The sequence below is a fragment of the Pristiophorus japonicus genome, chromosome 4 (assembly GCF_044704955.1).
Source record: "Pristiophorus japonicus isolate sPriJap1 chromosome 4, sPriJap1.hap1, whole genome shotgun sequence".
Classification (NCBI taxonomy): domain Eukaryota; kingdom Metazoa; phylum Chordata; class Chondrichthyes; family Pristiophoridae; genus Pristiophorus; species Pristiophorus japonicus.
Window position 1 is genome coordinate 184,512,040 of NC_091980.1, and position 19,434 is coordinate 184,531,473.

At 44.3% G+C, this 19,434-nt stretch overlaps 1 protein-coding gene across 3 annotated transcripts in view; it reads right to left on the bottom strand.

Annotated features, from left to right (window-relative positions):
• cox16 (cytochrome c oxidase assembly factor COX16) overlaps positions 1-19,434 on the bottom strand; it is an 85,486-nt gene that overhangs the window by 2,082 nt on the left and 63,970 nt on the right. For all 3 annotated transcript variants that reach the window (XM_070878892.1, XM_070878893.1, XM_070878891.1), the window contains exons 3-4: positions 8,528-8,596; positions 1,675-1,756 (exon numbers count right to left, since the gene is read on the bottom strand). In XM_070878892.1, coding sequence (XP_070734993.1) covers positions 1,675-1,756; positions 8,528-8,596 — 151 coding nt within the window. The remainder of the gene's footprint in view (positions 1-1,674; positions 1,757-8,527; positions 8,597-19,434) is intronic.

The following is a 19,434-nucleotide window of genomic DNA, read 5'->3' on the forward strand; positions in this document are numbered from 1 at the left end:
TGGCAATTTTTTGGGAGCAGACCGGAAGTCGGTCATAATGGGGGCGGAAGTGTGGTGAGGGATGGAAGTGAGGACGGGATGCAGTCTCCACTGCTGTCACTCATGTCTCCACGTCAGTGTGCGTCACCACGTCTCTCCCCTCATTTAAAGGGGAGAGAAGCAGCAAATTTCTAGGTTCTGCCACTGGGCCACCAGGGAGGGTTTCAGCTGGGCCAGCGACCCAGTACCCAAGAGAGGGTGCCAGGCTGCCTGTTGACGGCCCGGCCCAACCCAGGGGCCATAAGCGTCCAGCCGATCAGGAAATCGGCTGGCCAAAAAAAAAACATGGCGGCCACGGCATTGCACCCTCACTTTGAAGGGCTGCCGTGCTGCACACTCAAAAAAACAAAGTGCATCGACAGGAAAATCTGTCGGGGGAACCGAGCAGTGGATCATCTATTTTTAAAGGTAAATTTTGCGCTGAGTGGGATGGAGGTGCGGGAGAGCGGCGGTGTGCGCCTTGATGATGCGCTTGGGATGGTCGGCAGCAGTGGGGCGGGAGTGGGGACGCCCGAAAAATCCCCGAGATGAATTTGGATTGTGGCAGCCAATCGACTGAAGCGCGGTGGCTACTCGATTCCGCATCATGCCGTCGCAAAACGGCAGTAATGGGCCTTATCCAGACGCCGAATTTCGGCCCCATTATATTTTCAGAAATATATTTGAATTAAAATGTTTATACACTGTACTCATGTTATAACTCATTTCTTGTTAAATTATTTGACTTATCTGTGATTTATTAGTTATTTAGCTGGATTTGGACATATTGTTTTTGCTGCACGTTATATAGAAACATAGAAAATAGGTGCAGGAGTAGGCCATTCAGCCCTTCGAGCTGCACCACCATTCAATATCATGGCTGATCATTTTTACAACTTTAGTACCCCATTCCTGCTTTCTCTCCATACCCCTTGAACCCTTTAGCCGTAAGGGCCACATCTAACTCCCTTTTGAATATATCTAATGAACTGGCCTCAATAACTTTCTGTGGTAGAGAATTCCACAGGTTCACAATTCTCTGAGTGAAGAAGTTTCTTCTCATCTCGGTCCTAAATGACTTACCCCTTACCCTTAGACTGTGACCCCTGGTGCTGGACTTCCCCAACATCAGGAACATTCTTCCTGCATCTAACCTGTCCAATCCCGTCAGAATTTTATATGTTTCTATGAGATCCCCTCTCATTCTTCTAAATTCCAGTGAATATAAGCCTAGTCGATCCAGTCTTTCTTCATATGTCAGTCCTGCCATCCCGGGTATCAGTCTGGTGAACCTTCGCGGCACTCCCTCAATAGCAAGAATGTCCTTCCTCAGATTAGGAGACCAAAACTGCACACAATATTCAAGGTGTGGCCTCACTAAGGCCCTGTACAACTGCAGTAAGACATCCCTGCTCCTATACTCAAATCCTCTCGCTATGAAGGCCGACATGCCATTTGCCTTCTTCACCGCCTGCTGTACCTGCATGCCAGCTTTCAATGAATGATGTACCATGACACCCAAGTCTCGTTGCACCTCCCCTTTTCCTAATCTGTCACCATTCAGATAATATTCTGCCTTCCTGTTTTTGCCACCAAAGTGGATAGCCTCACATTTATCTACATTATACTGCATCTGCCATGCATTTGCCCACTCACCTAACCTGTCCAAGTCACTCTGCAGCCTGTTAGCATCCTCTTCACAGCCCGCACTGCCACCCAGCTTAGTGTCATCTGCAAACTTGAGAGATATAACATTCAATTCCTTTGTCTAAGTCATTAATGTATATTGTAAAGAACTGGGGTCCCAGAACTGAACCTTGGCGGTACCCCACTAGTCACTGCCTGCCATTCTGAAAAGGACCGGTTTATTCCTACTCTTTGCTTCCTGTCTGCCAACCAGTTCTCTATCCACGGCAATACATTAGCCCCAAAACCATGTGCTTTAATTTTGCACACTAATCTCTTGTGTGGGACCTTGTCAAAAGCCTTTTGAAAGTCCAAATACATCACATCCACTGGTTATCCCTTGTCCACTCTACTAGTTACATCCTTAAAAAATTCTAGAAGATTTATCAAGCATGATTTCCCTTTCATAAATCCATGCTGACTTGGACCGATCCTGTCACTGCTTTCCAAATGCGCTATTACATCTTTAATAATTGATTCCAATATTTTCCCCACTACCGATGTCAGGCTAACCGGTCTATAATACCCCGTTTTCTCTCTCTCCCCCCTTTTTTAAAAAGTGGGGTTACATTGGCAACCCTCCAATCCATAGGAACTGATCCAGAATCTATAGAATGTTAGAAACTGACCACCAATGCATCCACTATTTCTAGGGCCATTTCCTTAAGTACTCCAGGGATGCAGACTATCAGGCCCTGGGGATTTATCGGCCTTCAGTCCCATCAATTTCCCTAACACAATTTCCTGACTAATAAGGATTTCCTTCAGTTCTTCCTTCTCGCTAGACCCTCGGTCCCCTAATATTTCCAGAAGGTTATTTGTGTCTTTCTTAGTGAAGACAGAACCAAAGTATTTGTTCAATTGGTCTGCCATTTCTTTGTTCCCCATTATAAATTCACCTGATTCTGACTGCAAGGGATCTACTTTTACCTTCACTAATCTTTTTCTCTTCACATATCTATAGAAGCTTTTGCAGTCAGTTTTTATGTTCCCTGCAAGCTTACTCTCATACTCTATTTTCCCCCTCCTAATTAAACCCTTTGTCCTCCTCTGCTGAATTCTAAATTTCTCCCAGTCCTCAGGTTGCTGCTTTTTCTGGCCAATTTATATGCCTCTTCCTTGGATTTAACACTATGCCTAATTTCCCTTGTTAGCCACGGTTGAGCCATCTTCTCCGTTTTAATTTTACGCCAGACAGGGATGTACAATTGTTGAAGTTCATCCATGTGATCTTTAAATGTCTGCAATTGCCTAGCCACCATCAACCCTTTAAGTATCATTCGCCAGTCTATCCTCGCCAATTCACGTCTCATACCATCGAAGTTATCTTTCTTTAAGTTCAAGTTCAGAACCCTAGTCTCTGAATTAACTGTGCCACTCTCCATCTTAATGACGAATTCTACCATATTATGGTCACTCTTCCCCAAAGGGCACAACAAGATCGCTAATTAATCCTCTCTCGTTACACAACACCCAGTCTAGGATAGTCAGCTCTCTAGTTGGTTCCTCGACATATTGGTCTGGAAAACCATCCCTTATGCACTCCAGGAAATCCTCCTCCACCGTATTGCTACCAGTTTGGTTAGCCCAATCTATATGCAGATGAAAGTCACCTATGATAACTGCTGTACCTTTATTGCACGCATCCCTAATTTCCTGTTTGATGCCATCCTCAACCTCACTACTACTGTTTGGTGGTCTGTACACAACTCCCACTAGCGTTTTCTGCCCTTTGGTGTTCTGCAGCTCTACCCATACAGATTCCACATCATCCAAGCTAATGTCCTTTCTTATTATTGCGTTAATCTCCTCTTTAACCAGCAACGCTACCCCACCTCCTTTTCCTTTCTGCCTATCCTTCCTGAATATTGAATACCCCTGGATGTTGAGTTTCCAGCCTTGGTCACCCTGGAGCCATGTCTCCATAATCCCAATTACATCATATCCGTTAACAGCTATCTGCACAGTTAATTCATCCAGCTTATTATAAATGCTCCTCGCATTGAGACACAGAGCCTACAGGCTTGTTTTTTTAACACTCTTTGTCCTTTTAGAATTATGTTGCAATGTGGCCCTTTTTGATTTATGACTTTGATTTCTCTGCCCTCCACTTTTCCTTATCTCCTTTCTACCTTTTGCTTCTGCCCCCATTTTACTTCCCTCTGTCTCCCTACAGAGATTTCCAACCCGGTCATATTAGTTTAAACCCTCCCCAACAGCACTAGCAAACACTCCCCCTAGGACATCGTATTTTAGATTGATTGATTATACATTTAGTTATTCAATTAAAAAGTAACTTTATCCATAAAAGTCAATACTTTTACATTTGAAGATCTCTTCCAACCCCACTGGCCTCACGGACAAAGTGTAGTTGTACAGAGTCGTACAACAGCATAACATATAATGGTCCCCAGTTTATTGAACTGGGCAGTCTTAATATTTGCAGCACATTCAGACAAATCGCATTGCTTTCAGTTGCTCTCACTGAATACACCAAGCCATAACAACTGCCCACTTCTGAAATGGAAAGAGTCACGAAGGAAAATCTGCACAGGGCAAGGGCACAGCTAGAAAGGAGTCTCTTCATCCTACAGCTACAACAGCAATCAAGACATGCCAAATTTAAAACTCTCCAATCCTCGTCACAGAAGTCTAGATCATAAATAATACATCAGCACCTTGTTTTTGTCCCTCAAATCCAAAGTTGCTTTTAAAGATGGAACATTTATCATATGGCATAATTATTTCAGAATACTCTAGGTATGAATCTTTACTGCAATATCCAACAGTATCAATATACTGAGATTCAGCAGAGATTTAAAAAAAATTATTTCTAGCTACAAGTCAGAGAACCTTTATTTTGCCTGTAAAAGTGAAATGTTGAAAATGCCACGGACGTTCACTCCTATGTTACACAGTACACGTCATATAGCTCAGAAATAATTGGGCAGAATGAGAATTACCAATGGAAGGGATAAATCCTTCTCATGGTACAGTGCTGATATAAAGGTCACTATAATCAATCCTATAGCTTGCAGTGGCCAAGCATTAATCATTGTACTAACTTCAGTCAATGGCAGCAGTATCAGTCCTCCAATGAGCATTTCCCTTTCCTTCCTCCCCCAAAGTCACACTAAACAATCATTTAATTGTGGGTAGTTCAATATAGCAGTTAGGGGAAAGCAACATGAGCCGAAGGAGCAAACTGCACAGAACTACAATGATGATAAAAAGGGAGGAGTAAAAAGCAACGTGGAGACTGGGAAAAGTGTAAAACAGAAAAAGCAAGGAAAGTAATCCAGATCAAAGTCAATGAATGGCTCTTCGATGGTTCAATGGGCAGTTGGGAACGGAGCCATCGATACCAGGAAGATTCAAAGGATGATTCTTGGTATATGCTGAGTTAACCAGTTCAAGCTGGAGAATCCGGTAAGGCTCCTGTTCCTGACTGCAATTCAGCAATTCCTGCTGAAAAGTGCACACGTGTGGATGTTAGGTGACAACAGCATTGGCCCTTGTGTGATAAGAATGGTCACCAGGTTATACAAATGACCAATAGCCACTGCACTAAATCAGAAAATAAAAAGACCCGCCATGGTGCTGTGGTATTTTAAACTTTGCCGAGTCATTTTAATATTCCACTGTTGGACAGGACCAGGTCCAGGAAATACAAAAATTAATTCTTACTCTGTGAAATCAATGACTGTGGTAATTTTAAGACTGCAGCTCCTTTCTTTTAGTCATCCAGGTGAATCCATTACCATGATTAATGCTCTCCAAACCAAACTGCAAAGAAATCCAAAAGTAGCTCCTCTTTGCCCAATATAGAGTGCAAATTGCCTCCTTATAAGGGTAACTCTGCTGCTTAAGCCCAGAGAACTTAAGATCCAGTTCGACTAAAGGCAAGGCTCTTTGACAGTTCAGTGGGCAAAATGTGTTGGGAGTTTAACCAGCTGAAATTGTGAAGCTTTCTGTCAGCACAGAGAACTGATCTGCTTTCAGCAGCTTCAACATTTAGAATCACCCAATCCACTGTGTTGCAGGATCATTTCGGGAAGAATACCAATCTTCAGGTTCACCTCTCCAGGTCCAATCAAAGAACCAGATTTGGTTGGCCCGTCAATCAACAGCACCTAACTGTACTTTAGATCGGCCCACCTCAGGTACTAGCTTACGACTGCCACCAGAGGACACACTCAGTTCCAAACATCAATCATCATAACAACCTGATGCCAAAGAGTCTCACTCAGCTTCTAAGGAAAGGAAAAAAAGTGAAGAGGAAATATTAAAGAATATGTTCTGGTAATCAACACCAGAAAAGACTAACATGAGTTTATAAAATTACTGCTGTACACACTTTCCCTTTGTCAATTCTTTTTCTTGCAATTTTCCCTCCTGAAGGTAATGTCTCCTTGCTGGAGTACAGTTCCATAGGCACTAGTCCTCCAACACCTCACCCAATTACATAAAATTACACAGAATCTACAGCACAGATAAAAGCCATTTGGTCCAACTGGGCTATGCCAAGGTTTATGCTCACATCGAGCTTCCTCCCACCCCTCTTCATCTAACCCCACCAGCATATCCTTTTCCTTTCTCCCTCGTGTGCTTATCTAGATTATCAAGTTGCAAACTTCGCCATTGTGCTAGCAGGGTATGGGAAGCATCACCATGGAGCCCAATGATACCTTTCATCTGTTGCTCACAGATGTGGACACACAACAGGATTTTCCGGATAACGATTAGGAGTAGGAATTCTTGCTGACGTTTCAAGCAACAACACAAGGGCACCAAGGCTATTTGTAGGATCCCAAATACCATTTTCTGGCACAATAATGGCGAATTTAATGCACACACTATTATTAGTCCATAAATAAACCAGCAATTTGGGGCGAGTTGCGGATCGGCATAAATTGCTGGGCGATTTGCACCACTCTGCCAATAAAGTGCTGCAAAAATGGCAGCTTGCCCTCAACCTCCCCATGAGTCTCAAGAAGTTGCTGCATTTGCAAATTAATTACGAATTAAATGAACCACAGAAAGTTAGGGCTGGTACTTAACAGTGCAAGGACCCTTTTAATAACAAGATTTATGTTCCTCTGGCCCAGAAAGGGAACAATTGAAACTGTGGAGTCTCACTGCTGCAGCTAGTAAATTGTTCCTCGGTTTTTAAAATTGCAGTAAATTTTTTTTTTTTTTAAAAACTTGTTCTTTGTCTCTTTTCTCTCTTAAACTAATCTTTCTTTCACTCTCTAGTTCGATTTCTGTGCCTGATTGGACTCTAATTCATCCTATTTCCTTCTCCTTCTTTCTTAATCCTTATATCTCGTTGGTTAAGGAGATTCACTGTTGGACCCGTTTCATCAAGTCGTTATCAGCTCCCTGCTTTTAGCAATTTGCGGCGCAAAATTTTTCAGCTGAAGGGCAAGGAAAAAGTCTAATTAACAGGACACGCCGCAAGATGTCCCTCTCCAGCAAATTCTGGGCCAATGACTTTGTTCAGCTAACTCAGCACAGACCAGGGACTGAACCTAGAACCTTCCTAATCTGTGTGGTTCATCTACTCACTGGATAACTTCATAACGTGAACTTCTGAAAAAACATTGTTCATCTTATGAAAAATGCAAACCAAGCTTGCAGGGAAAAGCCTGGAGGAGTATTTAGACTGCTGGCAAAAGGATAGGTAGGCCAAAAGAGGTGTTTGGGCCCAAATTTGGCCAGTACAGATTTTTGGCGCGCTCACCAGAGGCGCGCTGCTTTTGTAGAACTCCAAGGGTGCCAAAAATCTTCGGACTGAGTTTGGCCGCTCCCCAGCCTCTCCTTGATGGTAGCGTAGCATGGCCACTGGATTCGGGGGTGGAGCCAGGTCCCAGCGCCGAAAACAATGCCGGGACCTCTGCACATGAGCGCTCGAGTGTGCGCGCATGCGCAGTAGTTGCTCGCCCCCAGAATATGAGTGTGCTGCAGGCTGTGTGGGAGGGGCCGAAGCGTACCGCCCCTATCCCTGGCTGAATGGGCTCCCTCATCGGTGGCCCGCTGCCTTCCCGGGCCATGTTTTGGTAGGACTTCTATTTATTATGTGTTATTGATTGATTGCTTATAACTTTGGTCTTGGTGCTTTAGGTGCAGGGTTTCTTCTATTTTTTATTTGTTAATTATTATTACTTATTGCGCTTTGTAAGTCTATGTGCTAGGTGCAGGTCCTCGCAGCTTTCTTGTATTTTTTTATTTGTTATTGAATTCTTATTTTTGTGCGTTGTTTAGTGCTTGGTGCTTTAGAATGAACTTACCTGCGCAAGGGTTTTCTGTGCGGCCACATACACTGGCCTAGGTTAGTTTGGAGCAACTATTAGCTGTCCAAATTGGCTTAAATGGCCAAAACAGGCATAGGTGCCTGGCAATGCCCCCTTTTGAAAAAAAAAATAAACTAAAAAAAATCCTAACTAACTCACTTACACTGGGGCAAATTAAATGTGCAGAATGGGGATTTTTAAGATACTCCAGAAAAATCAGGTTGCTCCAAAAAAACCGGAGCAACTCCTGGCCAAATTTGGGCCCATAGTAACCAACGAAACCATTGACAGCAAAGCAGTGTTGGAGGATGACAAAAAAAACGAGGCACTATGGATGGTGGTGGGAGGTCTGAGGTACAATCAAATGTTGCGATCGAGTGAACATTGTGCTTGGCGATGCATCCATAAATCTTGAACCAAAAGGATTAACAGAATAAAAGAACATAATGAAATTGTCTCAAATTTAGATGATGAACATTAATCACTTTGTGTGATCAGTTGTTCAGGGCTGCACAATTTTTATACTCCACCTGATACTCTGATTCCACTGTAATCTTGTCTTTATTCTTGCTTAATTGAGCTTCAAGAGCTGGATCAATCTGAAAAATGGGGAAAAATTATTTAATTTAACATAATAAACTCAAAAAGAAGTTTAAAAACAATTGCAAACTTAATCAGCTTACAAAAGTTATTCTGGTCAAATTCAGTACCGATTAAACTTTCATGGTATACTGAAAAATGATTAGCATACTGCACTGAAACCGTGCAAAAACTCAGAACTTTCAGCAGTCTACTCCTTATATACACACACATTTAAAAACAGGATTACGTCAGTTATTCAATTGGACGTCTTAATAGCAGGCATCGGCAAGCTATTTGACCACAAAGCGCATGCCAGCCAAACCTGAGCCATTCACCTCCTAATGTCCACACACAAGCACTTTCTAAGAGAGGTCACTGGATGGCAATAAGGAACAGGAACTCTTGCCAGTTTGGTCCTTCCTCAACGCAAGACTGTGCAGCCAATCGTAGCATCGCAAAACTGGCCGTGGCTGCGATTAATCAGCGTGGACTGGGTTCTCCTGGTCTGTGTGACCAAGAATTGTCCTTATCCAGTTCTCACGAAAGGTCAACATGGAACGTTAACTCTTTCTTTTGCCACAGAAGTTGCCTGGCCTGCTGAGCATTTGCAGCATTTTGCTGTTAATATTTCAGATTTCCAGCATCTGCAGTATTTTCTTATTATGGCATTATATTCTGACAGCTGTTACAGCAGGTGCTGTGAAGCTGCTTCTTATTTGACTAAATAATTACATAAATCAATTACACTGCACACCTTTCACAAAAACATAGAAAATAGGTGCGAGAGTAGGTCATTTGGCTCTTCCAGCCTGCACCACCATTCAATAAGATCATGGCTGATCATTCTCTCAGTACCCCTTTCCTGCTTTCTCTCCATACCCCTTGATCCCCTTAGCCGCAAGGGCCATATCTAACTCTCTCTTGAATATATCCAATGAATTGGCATCAACAGCTCTCTGCAGCAGGGAATTCCACAGGTTAACAACTCTCTGAGTGAAGAAGTTTCTCCTCATCTCGGTCCTAAATGGCGTACCCCTTATCCTAAGACTGTGTCCCCTGGTTCTGGACTTCCCCAACATCGGGAACATTCTACCCGCATCTAACCTGTCCCGTCCCCGTCAGAATCTTGTATGTTTCTATGAGATCTCCTCTCATCCATCGAAACTCCAATTTATAAAGGCCCAGTTGATTCAGTCTCTCCTCATATGTCAGTCCTGCCATCCCTGGAATCAGTCTGGTGAACCTTCGCTGCACTCCCTCAATAGCAAGAACGTCCTTCCTCAGATTAAGAGACCAAAACTGAACACAATATTCCAGGTGAGGCCTCACCAAGGCCCTGTACAACTGCAGTAAGACCTCCCTGCTCCTATACTCAAATCCCCTAGCTATGAAGGCCAACATACCATTTGCCTTCTTTATCGCCTGCTGTACCTGCATGCCTACTTTCAGTGACTGATGAACCATGACACCCAGGTCTCGTTGCACCTCCCCTTTTCCTAATCTGCCGCCATTCAGATAATATTCTTTCTTCGCGTTTTGTCCCCGAAGTGGAAAACCTCACATTTATCCACATTATACTGCATCTGCCATGCATTTGCCCACTCACCTAACCTGTCCAAGTCACCCTGCAGCCTCTTCGCGTCCCCCTCACAGCTCACACTGGCACCCAGTTTAGTGTCATCTGCAAACTTGGAGATATTACACTCAATTCCTTCATCCAAATCATTGATGTATATTGCAAAGAGCTGGGGTCCCAGCACTGAGTTCTGCGGCACTCCACTAGTCACTGCCTGCCATTCTGAAAAGGACCCGTTTATCCCGACTCTCTGCTTCCTGTCTGCCAACCAATTCTCTATCCACGTCAGTATATTACCCCCAATACCACTTGCTTTGATTTTACACACCAATCTCTTGTGTGGGACCTTGTCAAAAGCCTTTTGAAAGTCCAAATGCACCACATCCACTAGTTCTCCCTTGTCCATGCTACTAGTTACATCCTCAAAAAATTCCAGAAAATTTGTCGAGCATGATTTCCCCTTCATAAATCCATGCTGACTTCGACTGATCCTGCTATTGCTTTCCAAATGCGCTGCTATTTCATCCTTAATAATTGATTTCAACATTTTCCCCACTACTGATGTCAGGCTAACCGGTCCATAATTACCCGCTTTCTCTCTCCCTTCCTTTTTAAAAAGTGGTGTAACATTTCCTATGGATTGGAGGGTAGCTACTGATCCAGAGTCGACAGACTGTTGGAAAATGATCACAAATGCATCCACTATTTCTAGGGCCACTTCCTCAAGTACTCTGGGATGCAGACTATCAGCCTTCAATCTCCCACCTAATAAGGATATCCTTCAGTTCCTCCTTCTCACTCGACACTCGGTTCCCTAGTACTTCCAGAAGGTTATTTGTGTTTTCCTTCGTGAAGACAGAACCAAAGTATTTGTTCAATTGGTCTGCCATTTCTTTGTTCCCCATTATATATTCACCTGAATCCGACTGTAAGGGACCTACGTTTGTCTTCACTAATCTTTTTCTCTTCACATATCTCTCGAAGCTTTGTCAGTCAGTTTTTATGTTCCCAGTAAGCTTCCTCTCGTACTCTATTTTGCCCCTCTTAATTAAACCCTTTGTCCTCCTCTGCTGAATTCTAAATTTCTCCCAGTCCTCAGGTTAGTTGCTTTGTCTGGCCAATTTATATGCCTCTTCCTTGGATTTAACACTATCTTTAATTTCCCTTGTTAGCCATGGTTGAGCCAGCTTACCCGGTTTATTTTTACTCCAGACAGGGATGTACAATTGTTGAAGTTCATCCATGTGATCTTTAAATGTTTGCCATTGCCTCTCCACCGTCAACCCTTTAAGTATCACTCGCCAGTTTATTCTAGCCAATTCATGCCTCAAACCATCGAAGTTATTTTTCCTTAAGTTCAGGACCCAATTTCTGAATTAACTGTCACTCTCCATCTTAATAAAGAATTCCACCATGTTATGGTCACTCTTCCCCAAGGGGCCTCGCACAACAAGATTGCTAATTAGTCCTTTCTCATTACACATCACCCAGTCTAGGATGGCCAGCTCCCTAGTTGGTTCCCCGATATATTGGTCTAGAAAATCATCCCTAATAGACTCCAGGAAATCATCCTCCACCGCATTGCTACCAGTTTGGTTAGCCCAATCAATATGTAGATTAAAGTCATTCATGATAATTGCTGTACCTTTATTGCATGCATCCCTAATTTCTTGTTTGATGCTGTCCCCATCTTTACTACTATGTTTGGTGGTTTGTACACAACTCCCACTAGCGTTTTCTGCCTCTTAGCATTCCGTAGCTCCACCCATACAGATTCCACATCATCCAAGCTAATATCCTTTCTTACTATTGCATTAAATTCCTCGTTAACCAGCAATGCCACCCCGCCTCCTTTTCCTTTGCCTATCCTTCCTAAATGTTGAGTTCCCAGCCTTGGTCACCCTGGAGCCATGTCTCCGTGATGCCAATTACATCATATCCGTTAACTGCTATCTGCGCAGTTAAATTCGTCCACCTTATTCCAAATACTCCTCGCATTGAGGCACAGAGCCTTCAGGGTTGTCGTTCTAACACACTTTGCCTTTTTAGAATTTTGGTGTAATGTGGCCCTTTTTGCTTTTTGCCTTAGGTTTCTCTGCCCTCCACTTTTACTTTTCTTCTTTCTATCTTTTGCTTCTGCCCCCATTCTACTTCCCTCTGTCTCCCTCCATAGGTTCCCAGCCCCCTGCCATATTAGTTTAGCTCCTCCCCAACAGCACTAGCAAACACTCCCCCCCAGGACATTGATTCCGGTCCTGCCCAGGTGCAGACTGTCCGGTTTGTACTGATCCCATCTCCCCGAGAACCAGTTCCAATGTCCCAGGAATTTGAATCCCTCCCTTGTGCACCACTCCTCAAGCCATGTATTCATCTGAGCTATCCTGCGATTCCCACTCTGACTAGCTCAAAGATCATAAAAATCAATAATTGTCAGGAACGTTGCAGTCAGCTATTATGTTTGAAGCACTAGAATAGAATGGTGATTTGGGAATTCTGATGAGACGGTGGGTTAGGACGCAGTCCGTTCACACTGGAGAGAGAGAGAAGGTGAAATTTTACCCTTCTACGGCACGTTCCCAATCTTAACCGCACTCTCAGAGAGAGGCGTTGAATATGGTTAAGTTTGCAACTTTGACAAACTGAGAGTCTCTCTCTCTCTCGTCTCTGAGCCACAAAGCTGTGATGTGTGACCAAAAACAATTATTTTTGTTTCATTGTAGTTGGCAGTTGATCCACAACTTGCAGTACAAGGTTACTTTGATGCAAGTTTCATCAATTATAGATTTCAGGGGAAGATTGATCAAATTTAAATAAATACTTCAGTTTGTATTTAACTGACAGTTCTTTTTTTTTTAAATTTGAGATTAAAATCTTTTCTACTTCAAATTTTGGTGATTGCTGACTGCCTACATATAAGGGCTGCAAAATTCCACAAAAAGCAATTTGTGATTTCACAAAGCAATCACCTAAATGTGACAATCTGAAAGGAGAAACATTATTTAAAAATTATTTCCTAAAGATTCGACTTGGTTCTTGGGAGTTGTGATCTTTTTTAATATTTTGTCTAATTGACACGTTAGATGGAACGTTGCCTTCTGTAAATATAAAACTAATAGTTATCTTTCCACAGCTTTCCACACAGGGAATCAAGACAAAATGTGGTCTTCAGATAAAGCAGAGTTAGAGAGCAGGAGATAACGGGGCCAGGGCATGTAATTCAGTCGCCATTTTTGAAGTTATACATTGTCACTTTTCTATATTATATATTTATAGTTAAATAAGCAAAAGGTACAGCAATTTAGGATATGAAGTAATGAGTGGTGTTGGTTGGAACATAGGAGTTGCTTTCAGTGCAGGAGAAGGAGCTGGGAGAAGCAAACCTGAAACTGCAGTGCCACCACTGGTGGGAGGGTAGGATTACAGTACACCAATTTACATAGGCAGATTCCATTTTAATATGGGACTAACTATTTGTACTGCACTTTTTTGACCGACAGGCGACAAGCCCCGCCCCAAAAAGCTCCGCTTCTGCCGCCCGGCCAAATCATTTCACCCACGTTGTACCAGAAACAGGGCCTGTGGCTCCGACTCTCCACCCCACTTGCACCTAATAGCGGCGGGAGGGTGCCGATTGCTGCGAGCTGCTGCTCCTCCGTGAGCCGGCTTCTCTGGCCGACCGGGCCTCCCGCTGAGCTGCAAGCCCCGAGCCGACTGAGCGGCAGCGGGGGTGGGGGTAGGAGTCAGAGGGCCTTGGGGCCGAGAGCGCTAGAGGCTGGGGAGGGAGGGAGGGGGGCTGGGTGGAGAGAGAGAAGCTGGGTAGAGAGAGGGACAAAGTGTGTTAAAAAGACAAGCCTGAAGGCTGTGTGCCTTAATGCGAGGAGTATTCGGAATAAGGTGGACGAATTAACTGCGCAGATAGCAGTTAACGGATATGATGTAATTGGCATCACGGAGATATGGCTCCAGGGTGACCAAGGCTGGGAACTCAACATCCAGGGGTATTCAACATTTAGGAAGGATAGACAGAAAGGAACAGGAGGTGGGGTGGCGTTGCTGGCTAAAGAGGAAATTAATGCAATAGTAAGGAAGGACATTAGCCTGGATGATGTGGAATCGGTATGGGTGGAGCTACGGAATACCAAAAGGCAGCAAACGCTAGTGGGAGTTGTGTAAAGACCACCAAACAGTAGTAATGAGGATGGGGACAACATCAAGTTAGGGATGCGTGCAATAAAGATACAGCAGTTATCATGGGCGACTTTAATCTACATATTGACTGGGCTAACTAAACTGATAGCAATGTGGTGGAGGAGAATTTCCTGGAGTGTATTAGGGATGGTTTTCTGTTGAGGAACCAACCAGAGAGCTGGCCATCCTAGACTGGGTGATGTGTAATGAGAAAGGACTAATTAACAATCTTGTTGTGCGAGGCCCCTTGGGGAAGAGTGACCATAATATGGTAGAATTCTTTATTAAGATGGAGAGTGACACAGTTAATTCAGAGACTAGGGCCCTGAACTTGGGGAAAGGTAAATTCGATGGTATGAGACGTGAACTGGCTAGAATAGATTGGCGAGTGATACTTAAAGGGTTGACGGTCGATAGGCAATGGCAAACATTTAAAGATCACATGGATGAACTTCAACAATTGTACATCCCTGTCTGGAGTAAAAATAAAACGGGGAAGGTGGCTCAACTGTGGCTAACAAGGGTATTTAAGGAGTGTTAAATCCAAGGAAGAGGCATATAAATTGGCCAGAAAAAACAGCAAACTTGAGGACTGAGAGAATTTTTTAATAATGCAGAGGAGGACAAGGGTTTAATTAGGAGGGGGAAAATAGAGTATGAGAGGAAGCTTGCTGGGCATATAAAAACTAACTGCAAAAGATTCTATAGATATGTGAAGAGAAACAGATTAGTGAAAATAAACGTAGATCTCTTGCAGTCAGATTCAGGTAAATTTATAATGGGGAACAAAGAAATGGCAGACCAGTTAAACAAATACTTCGATTCTGTTTTCACGAAGGAAGACACAAATAACCTTCCGGAAATACTAGGGGACCGGGGGTCTAGTGAGAAGGAGGAACTGAAGGATATCCTTATAAAGCGGGAAATTGTGTTAGGGAAATTAATGCGATTGAAGGCCGATAAATCTCTATGGTCTGATAGTCTACATCCCAGAGTACTGAAGGAAGTAGACATAGGAATAGTGGATGCATTGGTGATCATTTTCCAACAGTCTATCGACTCTGGATCAGTTCCTATGGACTGGAGGGTAGCTAATGTAACACCACTGTTTAAAAAAGGTAGAGAAAATTGGTAACTATAGGCCGGTTAGCCTGACATCAGTAGTGGGGAAAATGTTGGAATCAATTATTAAAGATGAAATAGCAGCGCATTTAGAAAGCAGTGACAGAATCGGTCCAAGTCAGCATGGATTTATGAAAGGGAAATCATGCTCGACAAATCTTCTGAAATTTTTTAAGGATGCAACGAGTAGAATGGACAAGGGAGAACCAGTGGATGTGGTGTATTTGGACTTTCAAAAAGCTTTTGACAAGGTCCCACACAAAAGATTGGTGTGCAACATCAAAACACATGGTATTGGGGGTAATGTACTGACGTGGATAGAGAACTGGTTGGCAGACAAGAAGCAGAGAGTCGGGATAAACGGGTCCTTTTCAGAATGGCAGACAGTAACCAGTGGGGTGCCGCAGGACTCAGTGCTGGGACCCCAGCTCTTTACAATATACATCAATGATTTGGATGAAGGAATTGAGTATAATATCTCCAAGTTTGCAGATGACACTAAAGTAAGTGGCGGTGTGAGCTGTGAGGAGGACACTAAAAGACTGCAGGGTGACTTGGACAGGTTAGGTGAGTGGGCAAATGCATGGCAGATGGAATATAATGTGGATAAATGTGAGGTTATCCACTTTGAGGACAAAAACACAAAGGCAGATTATCATCTGAATGGCGGTAGATTAGGAAAGGGGGAGGTGCAACGAGACCAGTCACTGAAAGTTGGCATGCAGGTACAGCAGGCGGTGAAGAAGGCAAATGGTATGTTGGTCTTCATAGCTAGGGGATTTGAGTATAGGAGCAGGGAGGTCTTACTGCAGTTGTACAGGGCCTTGGTGAGGCCTCACCTGGAATATTGTGTGCAGTTTTGGTCTCCTAATCTGAGGAAGGACGTTCTTGCTATTGAGGGAGTGCAGCGAAGGTTCACCAGACTGATTCCCGGGATGGCAGGACTGACATTTGAGGATAGACTGGATCAACTGGGCCTTTATACACTGGAGTTTAGAAGGATGAGAGGGGATCTCATAGAAACATAAAAGTTTCTGATGGGACTGGACAGGTTAGAAGCGGGAAGAATGTTCCCAATGATGGGGAAGTCCAGAACCAGGGGACACAGTCTTAGGATAAGGGGTAGGCCATTTAGGACTGAGATGAGGAGAAACTTCTTCACTCAGAGAGTTGTTAACCTATGGAATTCCCGACCGCAGAGAGTTGTTGATGCCAGTTCATTGGATATATTCAAGAGGGAGTTAGATATGGCCTTAACGGCTAAAGGGATCAAGGGGTAGGGAGAGAAAGCAGGAAAGGAGTACTGTGGGGATGATCAGCCATGATCTTATTGAATGGTGGTGCAGGCTCGAAGGGCCTACTCCTGCACCTATTTTCTATGTTTCTATGAGAGAGCGAGAGAGCGAAAGAGCGAGAGAGAGGGAGGCTGGGTGGAGAGCGAGAGAGAGAGAGAGCATGAGAGAGGGAGCATGAGAGAGGGGCTGGGTGGAGAGAGAGGGAGAGAGAGATAGGCTGGGTGGAGAGAGAGAGAGAGAGATAGGCTGGGTGGAGAGAGAGCGCGAGTGCAAGAGGCTGCGTGGAGAGAGAGAGAGAGGCGCTGGGTGGAGAGAGAGGCTGGGTAGAGAGAGAGGCTGGGTAGAGAGAGAGGCTGAGTGGAGAGAGAGGCTGAGTGGAGAGAGAGAGAGAGAGAGGCTGGGTAGAGAGAGTGAGTGAGAGAGGCTAAGTGGAGAGAGTGAGTGAGAGAGTGGCTGGGTGGAGAGAGAGAGTGAGAGAGAGAGAGAGAGAGAGAGAGAGAGAGAGAGAGAGAGAGAGAGAGAGAGAGAGAGAGAGAGAGAGAGAGGCTGGGTGGAGAGAGAGAGAGGCTGGGTGGAGAGAGAGAGAGTGCACGAGAGCGAGAGGCTGCGTGGAGAGAGAGAGAGAGAGAGAGAGAGAGAGAGAGGGGCTGGGTAGAGAGTGAGAGAGTGGCTGGGTGGAGAGAGTGAGAGAGAGAGAGAGAGAGAGAGAGAGGCTGGGTGGAGAGAGAGAGAGAGAGAGAGAGAGAGAGAGAGAGAGAGAGAGAGAGAGAGAGAGAGAGGCTGGGTGGAGAGAGAGAGAGAGAGAGAGGGGGGCTGGGTGGGGAGAGAGAGAGAGAGGGAGAGAGGCTGGGTGGAGAGAGAGAGAGAGAGAGAGAGAGAGAGAGAGAGAGAGAGAGGGGGCTGGAGAGAGAGGGGGGCTGGAGAGAGAGGGGGGGCTGGAGAGAGAGAGAGAGAGAGAGAGAGGGGGAGAGAGGGGAAGGGGAAAGAGAGAGAGAGAGAGAGAGAGAGAAGGGGCGAGAGAGAGAGGAGGGCCGGGGGGGGGCGGGAGAAAGAGGATGCACTTGGGTAAGGCACTTCGGCTGGGGGAGGGATGTACTTCAACTCGGGTGAGGCACTTTGGCTGGCCCTTGCTGTCTTCTGGGGAGCTCTATCCTCTGTCGCTTCAGGAAGTCAAAGTGGATCGAGTTACAATTTGCAAAGTCAGTGAGACCTCAGGATGTGCGGATCGAGAGACACATTTCTGTGAAACTTCAGGGTGTGGCTTATCCTCCAAGGGGACCAATCAGAAATAAGGGGTGGTGCCTGTTGGCCATTTTTGCAGTACAAACAAGCGCATCCTTTTAATATGCACATGGGAATTTATAGAAAGGAAAGAAAGAAAGGACGAATTTATTTAGCCCCTTTCATGACCACCGGACATCTCAAAGTGCTTTACCGCCATGAAGCACTTTTGGAGTGTAGTCACTTGTAATGTGAGAAACGTGGCAGCCAATTTTCACACAAGCAAGCTCCCACAAACAGCCATGTGATAATCACCAGATAATCTGTTTTTTATGTTATGTTGATTGAGGGATAAATATTGGCCAGGACACCGGGGAGAACTGCCCTGCTCCTCTTCAAAATAGTGGCAGTGGAATCTTTGACAACCACCTGAGAGCAGACAGGGCCTCCGTTTAACGTCTCATCAGAAAAAGAAAAAGCTAACATATATAGCTGATACTTACAGGCTTTTTCATCTTTTGTGAAATAAATTGTTATTTCAAACTTAAAATGAGATCTGACATAAAAAAGAATGCAAGGGAAAAGCTTATTGAAGTATTAGATATAATCAGTACCTAAAGGCAATGGCTAGACAGGGTTTGGCTGTTCGTCCTCTTGGCCACGTTACTAAAGGTTCACCTAGATCTTCCAGCACGGATAGCCATTAAGGTATGGAGAGCTGAGACTCATCTATTAGAGTGATCTAAGGTATGAGAGTCAAAATAATCTTGCCAAAGGTTGGAAAAGACTGTAGAACTGGAGCACATATATCTAGGCCGATACTTCAATATTGTGCTGCAGAAAATGTATGTCACGTTTCAACATATTTTTCCCAGTTGGCCTGGAAGGGATTTTTGGTTTAAGTTAAAATGCTTCTGATACAAGGTCATGTTCAAGATTGTATTGGTTAATTCCCAAAGGTCCAGCATACCTTCTGATCTGACAGTTTTAAATGTAAATACCTTGGAGCAGCTGATGCAAAGGGTGGCTATGAATTCTGATTAGCTTGCCCAAAGGGAAATGGGTTAGCCTTTAAAACTGTTAAGCACATCAGTTTGAGCCAATAAGCTCAGTAGCACACCCAGAGGGAATTGGAAGAAACGCTAGAATGGCTTCCATTTATTGAGCACAGGAGTCCAAGCTGGCCAATGTGTTGCCATGACACCTGCGCCAAAGGGAGGAGGTGGGTCTGTGGCAGTTTCTATTGGCAGTGTGATGACATACTCGATGTCTGGTGAAGGTCAAGTCTATGTGCTCAAGTTTGAATTTGAAAGAAGAGGGAGAGAACTTTTCCCCCCCGCTGTGGTTTGTACCAGTCACTTCAACAAATACAACCTTGTAAAGTGAAGCTTGGTCTGTATCAAGGCTGAGTAACTATTTGCACTAACCGTTTCTGCGCATGCGTCCTCCCGAC